Source organism: Varanus komodoensis, unplaced genomic scaffold, assembly GCF_004798865.1.
Source record: "Varanus komodoensis strain SLA01 unplaced genomic scaffold, ASM479886v1 scaffold7_1, whole genome shotgun sequence".
NCBI lineage: Eukaryota > Metazoa > Chordata > Lepidosauria > Squamata > Varanidae > Varanus > Varanus komodoensis.
This window is the reverse complement of record NW_025336479.1, coordinates 7,605,908-7,629,697: the sequence shown is the minus strand read 5'-3', so window position 1 is coordinate 7,629,697 and position 23,790 is coordinate 7,605,908. Positions and strand designations below refer to the sequence as shown.

The window sequence follows — 23,790 nt, the reverse complement described above, 5'->3', positions numbered from 1 at the left end:
ACATGCAAGTTATGTTTACACTATATGCAGTCAAGTTTTTGATATGAGAGGTTGAAATTCCCATGTATTCTAGCATAAGAAATTTGCTACTCCGCCTCAGTAATGAGCACAGAGGGAAATCAAAGATTGCAAAGGTATTGTGAACTTTTAAATCCTATTCAAGTGATTGGTAATGCTATCATCCCTTCCGGGTTTCTTCATCACCATTGTTTGTTCAAAGAGTGAACAAGCAAAATACTTCATTGCTTTAACCTGTCTGTAAACAAACTCCCACCCAATGAACTACATCAATTAAGCTGGACTAAACAGAGGGATGAACAAAAAAACTGTTCACTTTTAGAAAGTCTTACATAACTTATAACCTTTTCCATGCCTCCCTGCTTCACTCTCGCTTAATTCCAAGTTGTACGGTTGGTATCAAAACTGGGATTTAGTCACTGTCTGTAGCTAGTGATGTAGCTTTTTTTGCAACATTTTCAACAGGAACATTTTCAGGGAAAGCATCTGATGCAAATTAGGTTGCTTTGCATACAACCATTTACATAGGAAGCTTAACTTTGATTGGAAAAATGTTCTGATGCCCTACAGCAGAGATGGGCAGCTTGTAGCCCCTCCAGAAGTTCTGGCCGACAACTCTCATAATTGCTGGCTAGAGCTGATGGATGCCATAGGCCAAATTATGTAGTGGGCCACAAGTTAGATCCACCGTGTCCTAGAGGGATCTAATCTGGCATATTTATCTTACTTGCACTTAGCAAGAATCCTGTCTTAAAAAGGGGGAAAGGGCATATACCATATTAATTTTTTGTCCAAATACAAAAAATTTGACCTGAATTATTCAAGGGGGAAAAATTGGAGCACACTTACAGAGCAATCCTATGCTCCCTTGATACTGTTAGGTACTTTGAAATCACATATCCATAGTGGAGACCAACATTCAGACCTGAAGAAAAGAACTCTGCCCTGCCACACCCATCCCAACCCATTGGCAGCATGTAAAGAACTGCACTGGCTGTTCTCCAAGGTCAGGAAAGTGATCTCAGAAACCTTTGAAGGGATATTTGGGGAGGATAGACAGGGCAGGACACCTGCAGGTGATCTTTTAGCAATGCTATCAGAAAACACACAACCAGCAGACATCACAATTCAGAGCAACTTTTCACAATGACCTAGTTTGTATGTATACTGACAAAACTATGGCTTCTGCATGAGTGAGCCTTGGGTTTACAGGTTCCCCACCCTGCCACCTTCCCACCCTGGCACAATCACTAGAAGAAGATCGGAAACATGTTTCTATTCTCAATTAACCATGATTTTGTCCAAACCATAAACTGTGGTTAATCACAACAATAGTTCACAACAAAGAAGCCGCCTTTGTAAATCAAGCTTTGAAGTTGATTTCAGTAACACTGAACAACATATGTTTTATTAAAAATGTGAGAGAAAGAGCTCTTCTGATCCCATCCTCACCGCTACACGGGGGGAGGAGGGAAGTCTGAAGCGGAGCCACATAGTTATTATCTTATTATTTTCATTGCTATACGGGCCAATAATTCACCAGCCTCTTTTTCCCAGCTTAGACCTACGGAGGAAAACATGGTCGATGGTATCAAAAACTGTCAAGAGATCCAGGAGTATCAATAGGATCACAACCTCCTGGTCTCTCATCTGATATACGAGCCAACCTAAGCTATTTCTGTGCCAAAACCCTGCCTGAACCCTGACTGAAATGGATCCAGATAATCAGTCTCAAACAAGAAAAACCTAAAACTGGTAGGCCATGCCATACTCAGGAACCTTGCCCAAGAAAGGAATGTTTGCTACGAGCCTAGAGTTACTGGACTCTTCCAGATCCAGAAAGAATTTATTCAGGAATGATCTCACCACCTCCTTCAGATGAGATGAGCCCCCCCCCCCCAATGAAGACACATCAATCATTGCCCTGACCCAATTATATCCCTCCTAGTTTTTATAAGGCATCATCTAGAAGAAGCAGTGCTTTGGTATATTCTGAGAGTTTTGCACCATAAATGGATCATATTCATTCAATCAATCAATCCAATCCCTTCAAGCAAATAGAACCCACGGTAGCTAATAATCATAAAACATTTTTCTAATGTAGTTAATAAGACAATTACTAACAAATAAAATAAAAGCACATATAAACACACAAAAATTACAAAATGATAATAGCACTGAACCAAACAGACCTCTTCACAAGTCCAAGGCTGGCTTGAACAGACTCTACTGAGGCCAATGAACCTAGGCATATACCTTAGGCAAGCTATGGAGCAAAAATAGGGCCCGAAAAATTTACTCATATGTTACACCACAACAGAACAATGCCCAAGAGCCCTCACTGTAGTCAATCCTTTTCAACAGTCCACATTTTATGGTAATTGAGAGAGCATTGTTATGGTAAGATGTGAATGATGTCTTGTCAGAGTCCCATTTTACACCAGATGTTCACATTTTAATTTATCATAGCACAGGAGTTACAAAAAATAACTACTGGGCATTTATGGTAGTAAACTATGAAAACAAAGTAATAATAATGTACCAACCTGGTTAATGGAATTAGCGGCACAAGATGACAATCCCGTTCCCAGGGAAGCAAGCAGGAAACAGGATAGGTCAAACGGCACTGGTGCCATTGCAAATCCAGCTGAGGCAGTACTTACAACCAAGGCTGCAACACAAAAATACATACTTTTGCACTAGTGTACTAACAAAACAGATTATTTTTAACTTTGCAAATACAGCCACTACCTGCCACCATACTGTTAAAAAGTTACATAGCTCTGTATTTCTCCCTCGGTGTATGTTTTTCCCTTTTTGTGAAAACAGTAAGGAGATGTGTCTTCATTCCCACCATCACCCGCTTATAACAGGGCAATACAGGAAAAGTACAAAAGAGGATGTTTCCCTTCCGATTTGAGATCTGAAACTAGGGTGCAGTTCTCTGTGTACTTACATTACATATGCTCTCCAATGGCAAATTATCAACTCACCTAACCTGAGTTAACAACCTATTCCAAGCAATCAGGTGCATCCCTGCAATCACAGGGCAAAAGCCATGCATGCAGCCACTATCAAAATCCCCATACTGCCTGCATCGTCCTTGCATTCACTGTTCCAACCTTAGGAAAAAGCAGGCTAAAGGAGTACCAATGGCCCGGATTAAAGAAAGGTGGGAGCCACTGAAACAATGCAATGACAGTTTTTGCCTTCCTACTTGACTTTTTATTAAGTTTTGCTAGAAAGTCTGAGCTTCCATTAGCAAGGGCAAATGCCTTCTTTTACATTCTGGCAAGAGGTTTTAATTAAAGTTATCTGGGAGAATATTTGAAACTCATTTATTATAGCAAAACACCAGCTCATTTATAGAAGGAGAGAGGAGGAGCAGTCTGTATAACATTATCATTACAATGACCCTCAAAGAAATTCGAGCATACTGTAGCCAGTGTTCTAATTAAAGTCTCCATTGATTTCTCCAGATTAATTTCAGCCAGTCATTTCATTGCGACTTATCAGGTTCTCATTAAAAGCAGCTGTAGTGCATTCTCATTTATCCAACTGGAATAGATATTTCTGTAAGTTTGCCCAGTGTCCCACACTCATAAACCAATGTTCTTGTGCTGTCAAATGCATCATTTTGGCCTTGGCTTAAGCAAGCTTTGAATATGTGTCTCAAATTCAGACCTAGAAATCTTCATTTATGCCTTTATAACTTTTGAAATCCAACTACTGTAAAGATATCCTAAAACAGAACCTTTTGAAGACTGTGAAAAGCTAAAGTTACAACAAAACTTGGTGACTCATCTTAGTACAAGGGAGCACAACTTGAAACCAGCATTTTACATAGCAACTTTGTGATGTATTGCTCCTTACCTCCCACCTTTATACTTGTGAGCATTGAGAATTTCTTGAAGCATAAACACAACATTGTACAATCCTTTACACTTATAGGAAACATGGGAAAAATAAAAACATGATATTTTTTAACTGATTCATATCCTACTTCATTTGAATTTGATTTCTTAATGATCATAATTGAAAGTATAAACATACTTTCAATAAACATAATTGAAATTTTAAACTCACAGGTTTTTAAAATTCAGAACAACAAAATATCATATAGCCATGGAAGGGAGAAAAAATCCTTTTTTTTTCCTTTTTTCTTTGCTTTTAATGATGGAATGCTACGAATTCCCTATGTTTTAGTTCTGCTCTGAGAACATTTTCTTTGAAAATTCTTGATATTTGTTCGGTGCATGTTGTAATATATAATATACTTGTTCATTTTATTTGCTTACTAGCCTATCATTTTTATTGGCAGTAATCATCATTTTTATGTATCTTTCAAATCAGTCTCCTGTTGAAGAAAGTGTTTCTCTAAACATGTTAATTAAACTTGGAACAATATGTAAGTCACCTACACCTGTTAGATTTGTTGTTTGTTTTGGCACCTGGAACCACTCATTCTCCTGAGTTTATACTTATTGAATCCTTTTCATGAAATGTCTCCTTTAAACCTTGCTGCCACCCACACATGAGACTACTATCGATTGAGCCAACCAGCACTAATATTGTTTCCTGTAGAGCTGCCAACTCACAGCTTGGGGATTCTGCCTTACCCTTCAGGAGCTTGGAAACTGTAAGAAAGAATATAGCTGCAGTGCTTTCCCACCTTTTCCTCTACTCACCCTGGGTAAAATTATAATTTTGCTTGCTATAATAGGCAGAATAGAGTACGTAGAGACAAATGGCCCAGGTGGACAGAATAAATGCAATTTTAAAATACTGTTTTCAAATGTTAAATGCACAAGTAGGATCTACTGTTATCAGATTAGCAGCCCAAATCAAATGTGAAAAGAGCCTTTTATTCGTTTTTAAGATGCATTTCCTTTAAAGACCTGCACACAGCATGCCAGTCTTGAGCTATCTCAGGAACTTCCAAGAGCTGTAATGAAATAAAGAAATCCCAAATGTTTTGTATATTTTAAGCATTAAAAGTATAAAACTGGGATTAAATTATTCAAATTATAACATTGGGTTCAAAGCAGATGTGTGCTGCTCTGTGAGGGCTCCTTTCATTCACAGAAGTGAGTAAATCCAATTCAAGCTTTTGCTCCAGCAGCTAGATATTCCCATGGGTGCAACAGGGCAGGCAATTAGCACCAATTGTTCCTTTCCCCTGTCCACATTGCCTCTGGTCCTCTTGTCCACAGGCTCCATACAACTGTGGATCTAACCCATTAATTCAAACAATTTTTGTTCAAGCTTCTAAATTAATTATTACTTCCAGAGTTACTGTGATAAAACAATGATAACAGCTTGGAAAAATAGTGTCTCTGCTTTAACTGGGGTGTGGTGTGTGTAGGGGAGGAATCTGATCAGATTACTGCAAGCTTTAATATTTCCCCAAGGAAAGGCAACCTTTTTCTAAAGCCCTTGCTTCAATATTTCTCTTCTTACATTCTCACAGTTTGTTCACCGAAACACTAAAAATAAGAGTAATATTAGTAGTACGAGATTCACCAATTTGTTTACTTTGTAACCTTAGCTTTGTTTCAACTAGTTATATGTATGTTTCATTAGAGGCTACAGCATCAACACTAAAACGAGGCCATATTCTTAAAGCTTTCTTGCATTTAATAGTAATTGGAAACAAATGCTGGCAATTCTTCTTGCAGAATAAAAGCTATCCTAAAAATAAGGCATACTTCAACACTGATTATGTTTGTGTGTAATACTAAGCCAGCATTTAGCATTATGTGTACAAGCCTCTGCCAATCTGCTCTCTTTCATGCCACCAAACAATCCAGGACTGGCTGAAAGCCTATTTAGTAACTGATTAGAGTGTGTGTTAAACCATGATTCTTGGTTTGTGTCCAAAAAGAAGTTTGTATTCCAACAATTGGAGAAAATAAAGCCAAATATTAGTTTGTCTATTCTCCTAGTTCAGACTCACACAGGGGATCACACAGAAAACACTACATTCTGCTTTAGTACCCCAGTTACATGAAATCAAAACTGGTATACTGCAGCTTTGACTTCACAGAATTTTGAGAGAAAGAGGCTCTGAAATTCAATTGTTGCTTGTTTGATTATTTCTGAATCACAAAGTAATTCAATATGAACTGAAGTACCTATCCAGATCCTATAAAATCAGTGAGATGCCTTTGGTAGAAAGTGTGTTTTACAATATGTAATTCCTTCATGGATCACTGCCTTGTCATGGTGAAGGGGTTTGTGTAGGTCAATGAAGGTATGGGCTATGCCATGCAGGGCCACCCAAGACAGACAGGTCATAGCAAAGAGCCCTGATAAAACGTGATCCACTGGAGAAGGAAATGGCAACCCATTCCAGTATCCTTGCCATGAAAACCCAATGGACAGTACCTTTTTACCAAAAGGGGAAAAGATATGATGCCGGCAGATAAGCCCCTCAGGTCGGAAGGTGTCCAATGTGCTACTGGAGAAGAGCAGAGGGCTAGTACTAGTAGCACCAGAAACAATTAAGCGACTGGGTCAAAGCCAAAAGGACAAATGCTTGCAGATGTATCTGGTGGTGAAAGGAGAGTCCGATGCTGCAAAGATCTATACTCCATAGGAACCTGGAACATAAGATCCATGAATCAAGGTACGCTGGACGTGGTCAAACAAGAGATGACAAGCCTGAACATTGACATCTTAGGAATCAGTGAACTGAACTGGACAGGATTGGGTGAATTTAATTCAGATGACCATCATGTACACTACTGCAGGCAAGAATCCCTCAGAAGAAATGGAGTAGCCTTCATAGTCAATAAAAAAAGTAGGAAAAGCAGTACTAGGATACAGTCTCCAAAATAACAGAATGAACTCAGTTCAAATCCAAGGCAAACCATTCAACATCACAGCAGTCCAAGTCTATGCCTCAACCACCGATGCTGAAGAGGCTGAAGTTGACCAGTTCTATGAAGGCCTACACCTTCTAGAATTAACACCCAAAAATGATGTCCTTATTATCATGGGGCATCGGAATGCTAAAGTAGGAAACCAAAAGATAACTGGAATAACAGGCAAATTTGGCCTTGGAGTACAAAACGAAGTAGGGCACAGGCTGGTAGAATTTTGTCAAGAGAATACGCTGGTCATAGCAAACACTCTTTTCCAACAACCCACACAAGAGATGACTCTACACATGGACATCACCAGATGGTCAGCACAGAAATCAGATTGACTATGTGCTCTGCAGCCAAAGATGGAGAAGCTCTATACAGTCAGTAAAAACTAGACCAGGAGCTGACTGTGGCTCAGATCATGAGCTTCTGGTTGCAAAATTTAGGCTTAAGTTGAAGAAAGTAGGGAAAAGCACTAGACCACTCAGGCATGACCTAAATCATTTCCCTGATGAATATACAGTAGAGGTGACAAATAGATTTAAGGAATTAGATCTGATAGAGTGCCTGAAGAACTATGGATGAAGGTTCGCAACACTGTACAAGAGGTAGCAGCTAAAACCATCCCAAAGAAAAAGAAATGCAAGAAAGCAAAATGGCTGTCTGAGGAAGCTTTACAAATAGCTGAGGAAAGAAGGGAAGCAAACGGCAAGGGAGAAAGGGAAAGATACACCCAATTGAATGCAGAATTCCGGAGAATAGCTAGAAGATGTAAGAATGCCTTCTTAAATGAACAGTGCAAAGAAATAGAAGAAAACAATAGAGTAGGGAGGACCAGAGATCTCTTCAAGAAAATTGGAGATATGAAGGGAACGTTTCATGCAAAGATGGGCATGATAAAGGACCAAAATGGCAGGGACCTAACAGAGGCAGAAGAGATTAAGAAGAGGTGGCAAGATTACACAGAAGAACTATGCAAGAAAGAGCTTAACATCCCTGATAACCACGATGGGGTGGTCACATCCTGGAATGTGAAGTCAAAATGGGCCTTAGGAAGTCTGAGCAACAACAAAGCTAGTGGAGGTGACAGTATTCCAGCTGAGCTATTCAAAATCCTAAAAGACGATGCAGTAAAAGTGCTACACTCAAAATGCCAGCATATTTGGAAAACTTAAACATTGGCCACAGGGTTGGAAAAGGTCCGTTTACATTCTGATTCCAAAAAAGGGCAATGGCAAAGAATGTTCAAACTACCGCTCATTTCACATGCTAGCAAAGTTATGCTCAAAATCCTACAAGCTAGGCTCCAGCAGTATGTGGACCCAGAACTACCAGAAGTACAGGCAGAATTTTGAAGAGGCAGAGGAACTAGAGATCAAATTGCCAACATACGCTGGATCATGGAGAAAGCTAGGGAGTTCCAGAAAAACATCTACTTTTGCTTCATTGACTATGCTAAAGCCTTAGATTGTGTGGATCACAACCAATTGTGGCAAGTTCTTAAAGAAATGGGAGTCCCAGACCATCTTATTTGTCTCTTGAGAAACCTATATGCGAGTCAAGAAGCAACAGTGAGAACTGGACATGGAACAACTGATTGGTTCAAAATTGAGAAAGGAGTTTGGCAAGGCTGTATAGTGTCACCCTGCCTATTTAACTTTTATGCAGAGCACATCATGAGAAAGGTGGGGCTAGATAAATCACAAGTTGGAATTAAGATTGCCAGGAGAAATAAACAACATCAGATATGCAGATGATACCACTCTAATGGCAGAAAGTGAAGAGGAACTAAAGAGCCTTTTGATGCAGGTGAAGGAGGAGAGTGCAAAAGTTGGCATGAAACTCAACATTAAGAAAACTAAGATCATGGCATCAGATCCTCTTACTTCCTGGCAAATAGATGGGGAAGAAATGGAGGTAGTGACAGATTTTATTTTCCTGGGCTCCAAGATCACCACAGACGGGGACTGCAGCCAAGAAATTAAGACGCTTGCTCCTTGTAAGGAAAGCAATGGCAAATCTAGACAGCATACTAAAAAGCTGAGACATCACATTGCCAACATAAGTGCATCTAGTCAAGGCTATGGTTTCCCCAGTTGCAACATATGGCTGTGAAAGCTGGACCATAAGGAAGGCTGGGCACCGAATAAGTGAGGCCTTTGAATTGTGGTGCTGGAGAAGACTCATGTGAGTCCCTTGGACTGCAAGGCGATCAAACCAGTCAGTCCTAGAGGAGATCAACCGTGACTGCTCTTTAGAAGGCCAGATCCTGAAGATGAAACTCAAATACTTTGGCCACCTAATGAGAAGGAAGGACTCACTGGAGAAGAACCTGATGCTGGGAACAATTGATGGCAAAAGAAGAAGGGGACAGCAGAGGATGAAGTGGCTAGATGGAATCCCTGAAGCAGTTGGTGTGAGCTTAGGTGGACTCTGGGGGATGGTGGAGGACAGAAAGGCCTGGAGGAATGTCGTCCATGGGGTCGCAATGGGTCAGATGCGACTTTACAGCTAACAACAACAACAACAACTAGTTTAGAAAACAATGAATATAAAAAAGATAAAAAATTACAATTGTCCGTGATACTAAAAATTGATTATTTATTGGTATCGGCATTTACTCTTTCCCCCATGCTCACCATCCAAACGAGTCCTGGCTACTTTAGTTCTCCTTCTTTCCCCAGGCCCTGGCTCCCAGTGTTTTCCTTTCTTCACCAAGCTGTGTGCTAATTCCTCCATTCTTCCTTTCCTTCCCACATGCCATGGCTCCTCCATTCCTGCTAATGCATAATCTGTATCTTGCCATTTTCTCCCCAGGCACAGCCAGTAGTTTTCAATCACTACTTCTTGGAATCCACCCTTGGAATCTATTATCACATCTAATTAGAACTGCTCCCTCAGTTTGAAATGGATGCAATCAGAAGAGAGCAAACAGATACATTTTGCTCTTGGCTGGTAGGATCCAGTGAGAATGCTAATGATTACATACTGTAAGAGCCTCTTCTTCTTTTTAGTGATACAGTACCAGCAACTAAGCTGATTTGGGGGTGTTCTACCCTTAAAATGGCATAGAAAGGAAATTAAATTTAAAAATACTACAATTATCTACCATTTAGAGTATTTAAAAAAACAGCAAGCATTACCTTCACAAATATGGATTTTCCTTTATACTATTTAGATTTTATATAAATGCATTGCTTATTTATATTATCACTTGATCTTAAGGTATTGCAGTTTGCAATTAGTTTATTGAGTGAATACTAAACTGTGAAAAGTTAAAAAGAAGCACTTCTGTCATCAGAGTACCTGAGCCAGAGTTCTGTTTTTCGCCCGGGGATCTGTCTTTCTCAGCAGAACTCTTGCCATCCCTGTACAGAACCCTCTCAAGAGGCAGCTAAATCAGGGGCAAATGGTTTTTATTTCTTACCCCCATCACCCCATTGTGAAGGAACTTTGTAGTTTAAAAAGGACAAAGATGGCAAATACACCACATAACCATGTATAAATCTCAGCAGAACAAAAAGAGAAATTTTTAATCTAGGACTTTGTATGCTTTCATTACAATTCCATCCTTGGCTTAGATACCAGCTGCTTTCAAGCACAGACTTCGGTATGGACCAAGCGGAAGTCCAAGGCTCAGCATCAAGCAGCAGAGTGACAAAGGGAGGCACAAGCTGCAGCACCAAGGAGAGCTCTTTGTGAGCCATTTGCTCCAATAAGGGCCGACACCAAAGTTAATGCAACAGTCCCAGACTCTACCCCTTTCCACAGAAATGGAAGACTGACCACCTGTAGTCGAGCACTCCTCCATTTCACCAAAATTGTATGCCCAGCGCACTAACAGCACTGGTGAATTTGGCTCCCTGGACTTCTGTTGAACGATGCTAGTCCAGCGACAGAGCTAGGCTGAGGGGTCCCTAGTGGCCTTGCGGCATTGCTCTGACCTGGCGTTACTGCTGGTGACACCACTGGTTCTCTGGACTTAAGAGTCCATGTCACTGCTAGACTCCTAGCTCATCGCAGCTCCAGTGAAAAAGCATTTAAAATGCTAGAAGGGAATATTCAACATTTATTTTTAAGTGTATACCCCTTTCTAGAGGAGATTGCTATGGCTGCAGTGATACATGCCTTGATCATTTCCCTGTTAGATTAAGTTTTCACCATGTGTTTGGAAACTGTAGCTGGCACAAATTATGCTTGTGATTAAGATTTCTTGGTGCAACCCTATGAGGATGCCTGTAAGCATCCCAACTTGGAGGATTACTTGAATTGGGGGGGGGGCAGGAGGAGCGCTATGCAAATCACATAAACAGCTGATTTAGGGCATCTAAGTGTGTTGCTTTGAAGTGGCAGGGAAGGAGGCTGAGGTGCCCACCAACAGGCCTTGTATTTTGGCTGTGCAGGTCTCTGCCCCTTCCCCAGAAGACTCCTTTACCCCTTTCCCAAGGTCACTCTTGCAACCTTGGTGGAGGAGTTCTTTCTGCACCACCTATGAAAAGGAAATGGAATCCAACAGTGGACACCCAGCTGCAAGGTCAGAGCTGACCTTATAGCTGGGAATCCAAAAAAATCCTATGGTCTTCGAGAAACTGTCCAGGAGCCATAGCACTGAACTGCTTGACACCTATCTCAAAAAAGATTCAACACAACTTACTGAAAAATTGAAATATAAAACATTTGAAAGAGATAAAATCATAATCCATTCAAGTATACAACATGACACCAATTCCTCTCCGGTGTATGCTTTTCATAACACATCACATCAGTCTTTTGTCAACTATACTGACTTCTGGTTTGTTTCTGGCTCCAGTTTAAGGTACTGATGCTTCCCTGCCAGGGACAAAGGGTGCAATGCTATGCAAAATCAGACAGGAAAAGCATGCTGGACTTGTAGGCTTTTCTTTCTATCTAATCCTATACAGGATTGCATCTTGAATGGCCTAAAACAAATGTATATGAAAGACCAGAAGACAAAACAGGGCCTTTATTGTGGCACCACCAGTTTTGGAATCCCCTGCCCCAAGAGGTGAAGACTAGCTGTATCTAGGTGAAGACATGCCAAGACTTGATGGCATGTATGTGGACAGACAGAACATTTGTATGCCACTTGGCTAGTCATGGTTTTTACTTTACTCCATTCTGATTTTAGGGCTCTAGTTTTAATTTTGGGTTTGTTCAATTATTGTGTTTATGCAGACTTTTTTGAAAACTCTTGCTAGAACTGAAAAGCAGCATAAACATTTTTAAAAAATAAACAAACAAGCCCTTGGATATACTCTGCCTGACAACTTCTGAAACAGGCACCTAACAGAAACCTCAACTTGACTTCTCCAACCGGGGAATGTAAGAACAAGACAGCTCAAGATAGAAATCCTTATCTCCAAGTATTGCTGCTGTATACTTTCTCCTTACTCTGTGCAGTGGTTTAACAAATCCTACTTTACAGAAAGTAGCAAAAGTGTTTTCCACCTGGGACAGTGGGGTGGCAAGCTTAGTATGCACTATAGAGGAACAGGGGGGCGCTAACCATCAACCCCAGGTGCAGGAAAGAGCCCGCTTTCTGGAAGTGGCAACAGTGGGGAGCAGAGCCACCTTTGGGGTGCACAGCAAGCAATTTACTCCAGTCCCTGCTACCCGAACACTCATGCCTTTCTTGACTTACAGAGCCGGGCTACAGCACAAACGGTGGCTGCACTGTGGCTCCCTGCATTGGATAGAAAAGCTAAGCAGTGTTTAATTATTTCAGCCTCTCTCCTGACACATAACACTTTTAAAATCAGAGGCCCCATAACTGAAGCAGAGTGGTCAAGGTATAGAAACTGCAAGCACGCTGACATGGCTGCAATCTCAATCACTTGCTCACCAGCCCTTTCTGAGCTTCTAGGTACCAGCACTATTTGTTGCAGCAGCTGGCCGTTTTTCACTGCTATTCCCATATTCCTTATGGCTCTCTACAGGTATCTTGGCAGCCATCCAAGAGATGCAGAAGCAAAAATGTTTGCAACTCCCAGTGCAATGGGGACTACAGAAAAGGCATGAGCAAAACAAGCAACAGCAGTAACCTGCATATTTCCACTGAGGGTTACTATTCCTCTTGTTCTAGCACTTCTCCTTAGATTTTGAAAGCATCTCAAAGACAGTTATTCAACAGGAACAGCCATGAGGATCCACTGACTGGTGAAACCTGCACCTTCTCCATGTTGCCATGTACCTTTCATAGGCACTGGAGCCCAGCTAGCAAGAACTCATTGGCAATTATTGGCATTGTGTATGTGCGTTTGTTTTTTACCACTGATTCAAACTGGATTTATTGTGAAACCACCCACCCTTTTAGATGAAAATGTTGCTTATAAATGTGCAGATGGATGTCAAAACTAAAGCCAGATCCAAAGAATCACTTTGGTTCTAAGAGGATGGTTTGGATTTGCTTTCTTAAAAAACTGAATGGCATTTCAGAAACACTTAGCTACATGGCACTAGGGAATGTAGAGTGAATACTATCTCAGTGAGTATGTGTGAGCCCTTACAGGCACCTTTAGATCAATCTCACTTGCCAGTTTTACACAACAACCTTGGGAGCATGCAAATGATTGTCTCATTTTACATCTCCTTACATGGAGAACCAGTGTTGTTAGGGCTGAACTGGGACTTGGGAGCCCTGACTTCCAGTCTCCACTTGGCCAGGAAGCTCACTAGGTGCCTTTGGGCCAGTCACTAAGTCTCAAAATACTTTGGAGGATGAAATGGAGAGGACGAGGATCACAGAAGCCACACTGGGTTTCTTGAAAGAGAAAAAAATGGTGTGATGTAAATGAAATAATATTTTTAAATAAAGGGAAGGCAATGCCTGGTTCTTACAAGGAGTCTAAGAGTGAAGAAGCCTACACACACTTGCATAAGATTAATTCTAATGAACGCAATAGACCTTACTTTGAACTGAACACAGATAATTGGGCTGCACAAATAAGAAAAGAAGTGAATGCATGAGACAGACAAGAAGAATCAAACACATGTCCCTGAAAATAGTGAAACAGCTAGTAATAATACCTGTAAGTTTAATTTTGGACAAACGAGCCAAAATCCCTGGTAAATTATCCAGCTGCAGCTTCATCTCTTTCCACTGCTTTTCTTCCTTTGATGCAGATCCTACTACAGATTCTGTGTCATCGCTGATTGCCATGGCCTTAAAGGATTCAGACTCATTTGTTGCTGGTTTCTCAGACAAACGTGGCAGAAGAGGTGCAACCGATTTCACCTCATGGACAACTGCTTTTTCCTGATCTGAATGCTGTCCTTCAAGAAAAGGAGGTGCAGTTGATTCTGGCTTCAGCTTTGTTCGCTGACACAGTGCTTTGTTTTGCCGTGCTACATACTGAAAAAGTAAGATGTTTTGAAAAATTAGTAAATGTCAATTGATACATTTAAACTTTGACTCACAGTTTCTACAGGCATAGACCAGGCTTTTCCCTCATGGGAAGCCTCATTCAATGGACTGAGAGCTGCATAGTAACTTTTTTGCAATGAGCCTTGTGAAGGAGAATTTTTGCCAACCTAGCCAATTGTAAGGCATCATATGAGTTGTAGGTCATAACAACCGAAGGTCTGCAAGTTCATCCTGGTGCATAAAAGCTGTTTTATTTTAATGCAGAAGATGTATGGCACAGCCTTATGCATATTTAGACAGAAAAGTTCTAAAACTCCCAGCATCCCCAACCAGCTAGGGAATGCTGGGAGTTGTGGGACTCTTCCTGTCTAATTTCAAAGTTGTGCCCTAATTTAATGTAACCATATTAGCATTTTGCAGCAAACAGTCTTGTTTGGCTTTAAGGAGCCTGTTGTTGTTGTTTTGTCTTTATGTTCTTTCACAGTTAACCTAAATTTCAGCTATTTTAAAATATCTAATCAGCCCTATTCCACATGACATATAGTAGATAACAGTGACTTAAAATATTTTAACCACAATGAAAATTATTACCCACAAAGATCATATCCTTTCTATCACGAGCAGTTTAGCCACATCCCTACCCATGCCTGGACCTCTGCAAAATGTTCCATTATGACTCAAGGCCCTGCTAAGTGGAGTAGGTTATGGTGCAAGGATTGGCCAGAGACATATTCAGAGCAGAGCAAACTGTACTTCTTCCCAGTTTTCCATGATCTCCCCCACTGCCTTAGCTTCCCATGTTGTCTCCCACTCAGGTCTCTTAACCCTAAAAAGAGTACTTTTAGGGACTCTGGGAGCTGATGGGAAAAGGAAGAAACTGAGAAAGTGAGTTTCTACCTGTCCCATTCCAAAGACAGATATTAAGATTCAGCCTCTGCAACTCACATAAGTTATGACTCTTTTTGGCTCAGGATACTTAATGGGATTTTCTTCATTTTCCATTTGCAAATACCAAATATAGTGATGCTAGCCACCAAAAGATGGGTGTGTGAAGGCTAAGAAATGCACAGTTTTAATCTACACTATTTTTAATATACAGTGCCTCACTGACTTACCATTCGCTTGAGGAAGATTAACTGCTGAAATGTAACTCCTCTTTCTTTGGTGACTCTAAAGAAACATGCAAACTTGAGTGGCACTTGCTGCATGGCTTTTTTCTTGAAGGTGCTGGAAAAATATTCCTACAAGTGAGGGGAAAAATAAGGGTTGAATTTATTTTCGTTAAGGATTAGACACAGACCTAGTCCAGATTCTCAATCATGACAGGAGGAGAAAGATGCATACGAGACTAAACCTAAGGAAAAAAAAAATAAAGGAGACAACATACTGCTTTCAAAATCCAAGAGGAAGTTGTTCAGTATTGCCTTTCAAACAACCCATCACGCTAATCTTTTCCACTCCTGCTACTGCCATTGGCTATAAAACTGTTTATAACTAGATGAGCATCAACAAGATGGAATATTTACTTAAAAGTAGGTATTGCCCATAAAAACAGCACCAGAGCTGAGCATTCACATTGGAGGAGGGGGGTGTTTCCTCCAGCTGCAATGTATGTGTTTATTACTGATCTTAAAAACTACTAGCTATGATATAAGGCAACCATAAAACTTCATTTTTAATTGTCACAGTAAAAAGTCTCATGACAATAAAGGAAAACACTGAAGCAATGTTTATGAGCCTGGTGTACGTGCTTCAGTTGCTCAAGTCGATACACTAACTGTATTGAACACTCACTAAAAAGTAGCTTCTGTGACTGGAACAAACAGTTTCATTTATTTAACAGGGTTTTTTATCCTTGTGTAAGTTATCCAGATAAAACATACCTATTAATATTACCTTTTATATAATAGACACATTTTCTTAAAATAACACAAATACTTAGTGGAAAAGCCAATAACACCAGCCTGTGCTAAGCAGGAGGAAACACTTCTAGGCACACAGACATTTAAAAGCAAGGGACATGGCAGTGGTGGGAAAACATAAATGCTTCTACACAGTCATTTCTCTCCCTTTGTCAATAAGCAGCATATTTCAGTTAAAATTCATATAGTTTCAAGGCAGGTGTTTTAAAAGGAGATAGAAGAACAAACCAAAATAGGCAGTATGAGACTAAACTGCAACATCAGTTATGAAAGGTGTATACACATTGCAGCCCAATTACTCTTTTCCTAACATTTTATTTATTAATTTATTACACTTCTATGCCACTCATGGGTTCTCTGGGCAGTTTATAAATCTAAAAACATATAAACAATCAATAAAATAATTATATATAAGTAACACATTAAAATAAAGAATTAATGTGTACAACTATGAATTCATGTATAGATTTCAAATCAGCATCTCTACTACCCCAACATTAATTAAGGTCCTGCAAAGGAGTCACAGATTGCTTTTTGCATTAGGTTAGCCCAGAGAGAGGTTAGTGTAAAGAATATTGATTTTAACAGAGAAATGAGAGCACATTAGCTGCTTATTGTGATTTTAAACAATTGTCTCTGCTAAAACTTCAAGACAGAGGATGTGTTTAATTCCCTGATCCAATGATAGTTAAGGGAATCTAAGCCTATTAGTTTCAACAGGCTTAGGTTGCCTTAACTTCATGTAGGATATTTCCAGAATTTCTACCAAATAGGTGCTCTTATTTTTAGTATGGGTATTCTGTTGTATGTGTTGTTAAAACCCTGATTTCAGGAAAACAGGAGAAAGTGATTGCATATATTAATTTATGATGCATAAAATATGAATATTTTCAGAATGGCCATAAAGGCACTTTAATCTTATATAGGAGCATGGGGAAAGATGGAGGCAACTACCCAGCTATTTATTTTAGTTTGCTATATATATATTCCTGCCATTTTTCCTGTAAGAAACCCAAGATGGTTTACATAATCTCCTGGTTCATATTTACTCCTGCTATCTCAGGATTCACTTTTCAAAGAGATTTTACAATCTGGCTTCAGCATTATTACTCTCACTGAAATCTACCAAATCCAGAATTTCCTATTCTATTCTTATCCACTTTCTCTCTGTTGCCTTTGATACCATTAATTGCCTTCTCTTGCTTCATGCCCTGGATTTCTGTGTCTCTATTCTCATTTAACTGCTTGTTCAATATTTCCATAAAGAGAAACTTGTCATCTGCATTCTTCTATCAAGGCTTTTCACAGCATCTTTGAGTGTCCTCATCAATGTCTTTCAATGAGCCCTACACATGGATAACTTCCATCTGTCTCTACTGCAGAACTCCCCTGTAATCCAGGCCCTTATGTCCATTACCTGATATACATGCTTGAATGTTTCATCATCATATCTGTCTCACATATACCCAAAACTAAATCTCTCCTCTTTCCATTTCTCTATTCATATTCTCTCTATGTATCCACTGACAATGGCACCAGGCACCATGTATTCTGATCTGCTCCCCACGCCCACCCTGATCAAAATTCTGGCTGCTAAGTTAATAATCTCTTGCCTTGACTGTGGAATCTGTCCTATACCTTGTTTCTAGTGACATTACTCTGCCCTTTCTATTCAGAACTCTGCCATCAAAATCATCCACCTTTACGTGATACTCCTCCTTAAGTCCCAGCACTAGGAATATAGGAAGCTATCTTGTACTGGGTCAACCTATTTGTCCATCCAATCCAATACTGGCAACTCTGGCTGGCAGCAGATCTCAAAAGTCTCAAGCAAGAGCCTTTCCCAACTCTTTCTACCTATTTCTTTTAACTGAGAGATGGCAGGAATTAAACTTAGGACTTTCTGCATGCCAGGCATGCTTTCCACCACTGACCTGTGGTCCATCCCCTGGCTTCCTATCCACTCTCTCTGTGGGTTTCCTACTTATCTCTTTACCTTCCTTGAGCCATTTCTGCTCTCTCAGGAAATTTCACCCTTATACCTAGAAAGGTCTCCCAGAACAGCAAAGCAATGCCATCTCTCCCTTTTCTTTTGAATGCTCCAACACCCACATTTTTCTTGAAGCAGTCCCTACTAAAATATGCTGAGTGAAGGAAAGGATAGATTGTTTTATGCATTTGTCCTTTATATTTACTGATGTATGTACATATGCACATACATATAACTGGAATGTGCACATATATATGTATTATACCTATGTATAAGTACTGACCCATCTATGTATACACAAGTACTTATAACTGAAATGAATACTATAATAATAATTATTATAATCAATTATTTAATTTCTAAACCTCACTACAGTTGAAGCTCCCTGGGTAGTTCACAACAATGAATGAAAAACACAAAAATCACAACAGAATAAAAACTGCATAGAATTTAAAAAATAAAGTAAGCAACTAAAGCAGTGTTTTAGTTCTACATAACTAAACTAGATCTACATAAAGTAGATTTGATGACACCTCTCCGTGTGTCATCAAATGTCCCCAAATACCTCAGAGAAAAGGTCAACCTGAGCCTAGCTCCACAAAGGTAGAGCTGGTGCCAGGCAAAGCTCTGTAGAGGGAATTTGGGTTCTACCACCTAGAAGCCTCTTCTCCTTGTTGCCACCTTCTGAGCTCTTGACCAATAATGTCCAGGTAGATTCAGTTCAAGAGATACATTCTGCCAGGTATTGTGGACATGGTAGGCATGTCATGAGCGGAGTAGGCTGGAGACAGGGGTCACACTAGATGGCCTGGGAGACCCCTTCTGACTCACTCAGTTTCTAAGGTTTATAGATTAGAAAGTGCATGCAGGCAGCCAGCACAAGTGGGCTAGAAATGGTCTTTTATGCCTGGATCTTTTGGTCCCAGTTATTAGTCTTGCTGCCACATCTGGCATGAACTGGAGCTTCTGAATAATCTTCAAAGATAGCTTGATGTAGAATGCATTGCAACAAACTAGCGTGGACATTACAAGGGCATAGATTACCAGAAACCATGCTATCCCTAACTAGATGGGTGCAAACCTGAGCCTCCAAGCCAAAGCTGGTGCCAAGCACTCCAAGCCACTGAGGTCACTTGAGCCTCAAGTGACAGGAACGGCTCCTAAAGCACCCTCAAGCTACAAACCTGCAGCTTCAAGAATAGAATGGATATTCTACAAATAGATGACCTTCCCCTGGTTCTCTTGATACCAGTTTCCTTTTTTTATGCCTATGTGTCAAATTCTGAATTGCAAGTTTTTTGGGGTAGGGATTTATTTAGTTGGTTGGTTGGTTGGTTGGTACGGCCAGCACAACAGAGAACTGGGCTAAAGGATGATGGGAAGCCAGAGAAATAATTTTTACCATGCTGTCAGCAGCAAACAATTCCTGTCAGTCTCACTTGTTGGCTAGCTAAGGAGGAAAGAAAATCACAAAGTGGAGGAGAAAATAGTGGAAACTGCAGGAAGAAGCAAGATTTAATGTGGAAGAAGGCAGTTTCAGTTTGTTTCTTTATATACTTAATGTCACCATTAAGGTCACCAGAAACACGTTAAGTTTAATCTCCAAAATCGATAGAAAGAACCCATCTGGGACCCTGGAGAGCTACTGCCAGTCAATACAGACTAGCTTCCCACAAGTTGGAGACCTCCAGATGCGTTGTAGTACAACTTGCATTAGCCATTCTGGAGGGGATGAACGGACCTGTGGTCCAAAACCTGTGGGGGGGCACCAGGTTGGAGAAAGCTGGCATAGGCGCAAGAGACCAATGTTGCGACCTTTTGAGTCACCTTTCCAAACGCTGAGAACTACATACGAGAGACACCCAGGAGGAAGCAGGCATTTCCCGAGCAGCCGTGCAGGTCCACAGCCATGCCTCGACAACAAAGCCCATCTACCTTCGATAACAAAGTCTACATCGGTCTTCCGCATTGCCCTACCGCCCAGAGACATCCTCACCACCACCCTCCGAGGGGAACAACGACTTGTGCATTTGCCTTTAGTACCTGCGGGAGCCCAGGGCAGGCCGCGGCATCGGGGGAATAAAGCCCGAAATAGAGACCGGTCGGTCGCCCGCCCTGTCCTTCGCCTCCCTCAGCACGGCTCCATGGGCGCCGCCATGCTGGCCGACTCGGCCCTCCTCCGGACTCGGCTCACTTCCGCGGAATAAGGCGGGACTTCTGGAAGAGGCGGGGAAAGGCTGGCGCGGCGGCGGAAGGGTCGCTGCTTGGCGTCTCGCCGTCGAACGGGGGCTTTTCTGCGCCCAACAGGTGCCCGGGAAGGGTCAGGGTGGCGGCGGAGGAGGAGGACTTGCTGCCCCTTTCATCCCTCCAGCGAAAAGTTTGCGTTGCATAAGTCTCGAGGCAGCAGGTTTCTCTGGAGGCGGGGAAGGGGAGCCTCACCTATTGAACTTCTGCCGCCGATGCCGACCGCCGAGCGAGTACTTAACACAAGCTGGCCCAGTCGTGTTAAGTAGCGAGCTGTCAAATAGTTTTCCCGCAGCTGGATGCCTTCCAGATGTTCGGGACTTCAACTCCCATCAGTCCCGACGGATATGACCAAGGATAAGGACTCCTGGACGTTGTAGGCAAAAGCATCCGAAGGGCACCAGGCTGAGGAAGCTGGCTGTAGAAGTTGCTGGTCTCAGAGAACTTGTGAGTGAAGCCACCGTAACACAGAAACATTTTCATTCTTTTTTACATGTCCTTTCTCTGTTACACCCTAGGCAGCAGTTGTGATTCATCTAAGGTAACATAGCCTGAGGTAGGAATGATTGCCCAACCCCACCGCAGCTCCTGCCCATTTTACATATCCTTATTCTGTACAAACTTCACTTCCACTCTGTTCACAGCTCTGGCTACTGTAGCTATGGCAGACAGCATTTAGCATCCAGGCACTTGGTTCGCATGGTCCTCATGCCATTAAGCAGGGTAATAAAAGGATGTCCACATGAATGCCCTGGAATGTGGCATATGAACTGCCTCCTGAGTCCGTTCTGTATCCTAGAATTTGATTAAGCAGTATATGCTAAAGTGAGGGTAGGAATGGATTTCAGAGTCACGGTTTTATATGCAGGTCAAAAGAGACCCCATGCTTTGGCATTGCAGATTCAGGATATATTTGGCTCTAGATACCTTCCCTACAAGCCCACTATTGATAGTGTGTAGGTACAGCCTTGTTTGAAATTCATTTAAGTGTAAAGAATGAAATACCCTTTTTAAAAGCAGCCAAATATTGTTAGTTCAAAGTGAAGGACAGGATTCCCTATTTTATTCCTATGAGAAGTGTATTTTCCCACGTGTTAAGACTCTGAGTGCCCTGAAGGAACTCAACATGCCAGTACTGTTCCCATCCTGAAGGAAGGCTGTTCAACTAAAAGCCAAACCCACCAACCATGGAAGAAAAAAAAATGTTACTTAGACTGAAGTTGAATAAGTTCTTGCTTAGAACTTCTTGGCAGCAACAGTGTTTGGAGAAATTAATGCAGTCTTGCGCACACGTTGCTAGTCCACAAACATTTTTACTGCCCTGCCTACCCTTGTGCACTTATGGTGGCATACACAGAGGGGGAAGACTGCTTCTGTGAAACTTTCCTTCCTGGTTCCTGGAACTAATTATCACTTATCGCTTTCCATTGTTAACCAGGCAAGTGTTGATATGGTGGTTTCAATCCAGGGACATCTGGCGTTTGATGAATAATGATCAATGTTTAACCTATATGCTGACTTTCTAAAGCTCTATCATGTCCTGTCTCCAAAAAGCCCCAAATATTATAGGGCCTTTTTCTCTCAACTTAGTACTGCTCTCTCCAGTTGCTTTTCTTTTTATAGGGAGAAAGGGAGCTTGCAGGGCAGAGAAATTTGGAGCAGTAAAAAGATCAAGCTCCTTCTCTCCACCCATTGCTCAAGATTGCAACTGTAGGCATGACAAAGTTAAACACAAATGGCAGTCATGTGTCCTTTGGCCCTCAGCACCTTCTTTTATCCTTCAGCTGCAATTTTTGTCGAACACTGGCATGTTTACGCTAAGTTGGTGGTTGTGATGTGAGATGCTGTTCTGGAATTCCCTGAAGAGACTCTGGAAGGGAAATGCTCAGAAGCTTCTTTCTTTTGGACAACCAGATAACCCAGTGTTGGTTTCAGAATGGTAGACAAGCTGGAGGCTTGTGCATTTACCTTCCCTGGAGAGCTTGGACTTGGACTGTGGACTCTTCTGGCTTGCTAGTAGAAAGCAGCAAGCAAAAAGCAGAGAACCTTGAATAACCTTTCTCCGTCAGAGTTTGTAGTTTATTTGGACATTCCTTACATTCATCAAGAATTAAGTGCTGAAATGGAACCCCATTGAGATGCTGTTGGGTTTAAACAAAAACAAACAGTTTTGAGAAAGATAAGGAAAAATACATATTGCAGTTTAGCTAACTGTACAGACCTAGAAAACTTGTAACCTACCAAGTCAAATGCAAGCCTAGTTATGCTATTCTCATAAGGGTCTCAATAAATGACCTCTCTTTTCTGCCTATCTGGAACTGTAAATGTGGAGGCAGAGAGAGGGTAAGCTACATTTAGCTTGGTGGGTCATAAGGCACACAGTTTTGTGATGAAGTTGGCCTGTAACAAGAGGAAGGACAGCCTGAAATCAATCATGGCAAAAGATGGGGGAGCAAGAAGTATATAACATTTTTCCTATGGGGAATTGTTGTCCAAGGCTGATTTTAGGTAGAAAATACCTAAGGGGAAAAGGTTCAGCACTTCCTTCCTCCCTGCTGTTCTCTAGTAATTATTGGCATAAGTGGTCCTCACCTTGCTTCTTTTTGTTACAAAGACTGCTGAAGGACTGCCTGGAGGTCACACCCCTTTCTTCCTGCTCACTATTTTTTCTGTTTTTGTTTTGTTCAGGGAGGCTGTGAGTGATCCCGATCCGAATTAGATCCACAATATGGGAGTAGGAGAATCTAATCCCTCATCCAGTTTGTAGTCCCAGTGCAGATTATCTCATCTCTAAATGGCTATTAGCTACAAATATTACTGGCATAATATTCCTTTCCAGGGCTAATAGGAGCTATTTACAATAGGGCACTGGCACAAAGGGAAAAGATAAAATCTCCTGTGCACCATAGCACTGATCCAAATCACATACTCCCATGACTGCTTTTGTAGGGATGGAATTAGAAGACACTGGAGATGTGTTGGGAAAATTTGGATAAATCCTGTCTGAAAAGCATTATTTCTGTGTGCTTTTTGCATTGTGGGATCAAATCCTGTCTTCCTTCTCAAAACCAAGCTGTCACTGTTTAAAATGGCATTCCCCCGCCCCTTTCTCTCACCTTTAGCTGTGGGCTACAGTCGACAGGCCATTTTAGTCCAAATATACATTGTAAATAGTCATTGTTGGAATTCAGTTTACAAGGAAGTATCTTTTGATAGCCCAGAGGCTCCATGTGCCCTGGCCAATTCAGAATGTCTAGAGTCTAGATAAGAGTCTTGAGCTCATGCATAGTTTCTCAGTAGCTTGAACCCATCTCCAGGTCTGCTTAGACATGTAAATTCAAGCTATTGAGAAACTATGCATGA

At 41.2% G+C, this 23,790-nt stretch overlaps 1 protein-coding gene across 1 annotated transcript in view; it reads right to left on the bottom strand.

The window, feature by feature from the left end:
* Nucleotides 1–20,354, bottom strand: part of LOC123035631 (protoheme IX farnesyltransferase, mitochondrial) — a 145,224-nt gene extending 124,870 nt beyond the window's left edge. The window contains exons 1-4 of the mRNA XM_044454038.1: nucleotides 20,227–20,354; nucleotides 15,387–15,512; nucleotides 13,935–14,259; nucleotides 2,565–2,689 (exon numbers count right to left, since the gene is read on the bottom strand). Of these exons, the coding sequence (XP_044309973.1) occupies nucleotides 2,565–2,689; nucleotides 13,935–14,259; nucleotides 15,387–15,479 (543 nt within the window). The 5' untranslated portion in view covers nucleotides 15,480–15,512; nucleotides 20,227–20,354. The remainder of the gene's footprint in view (nucleotides 1–2,564; nucleotides 2,690–13,934; nucleotides 14,260–15,386; nucleotides 15,513–20,226) is intronic.
* Nucleotides 20,355–23,790: the final 3,436 nt, after the last annotated feature.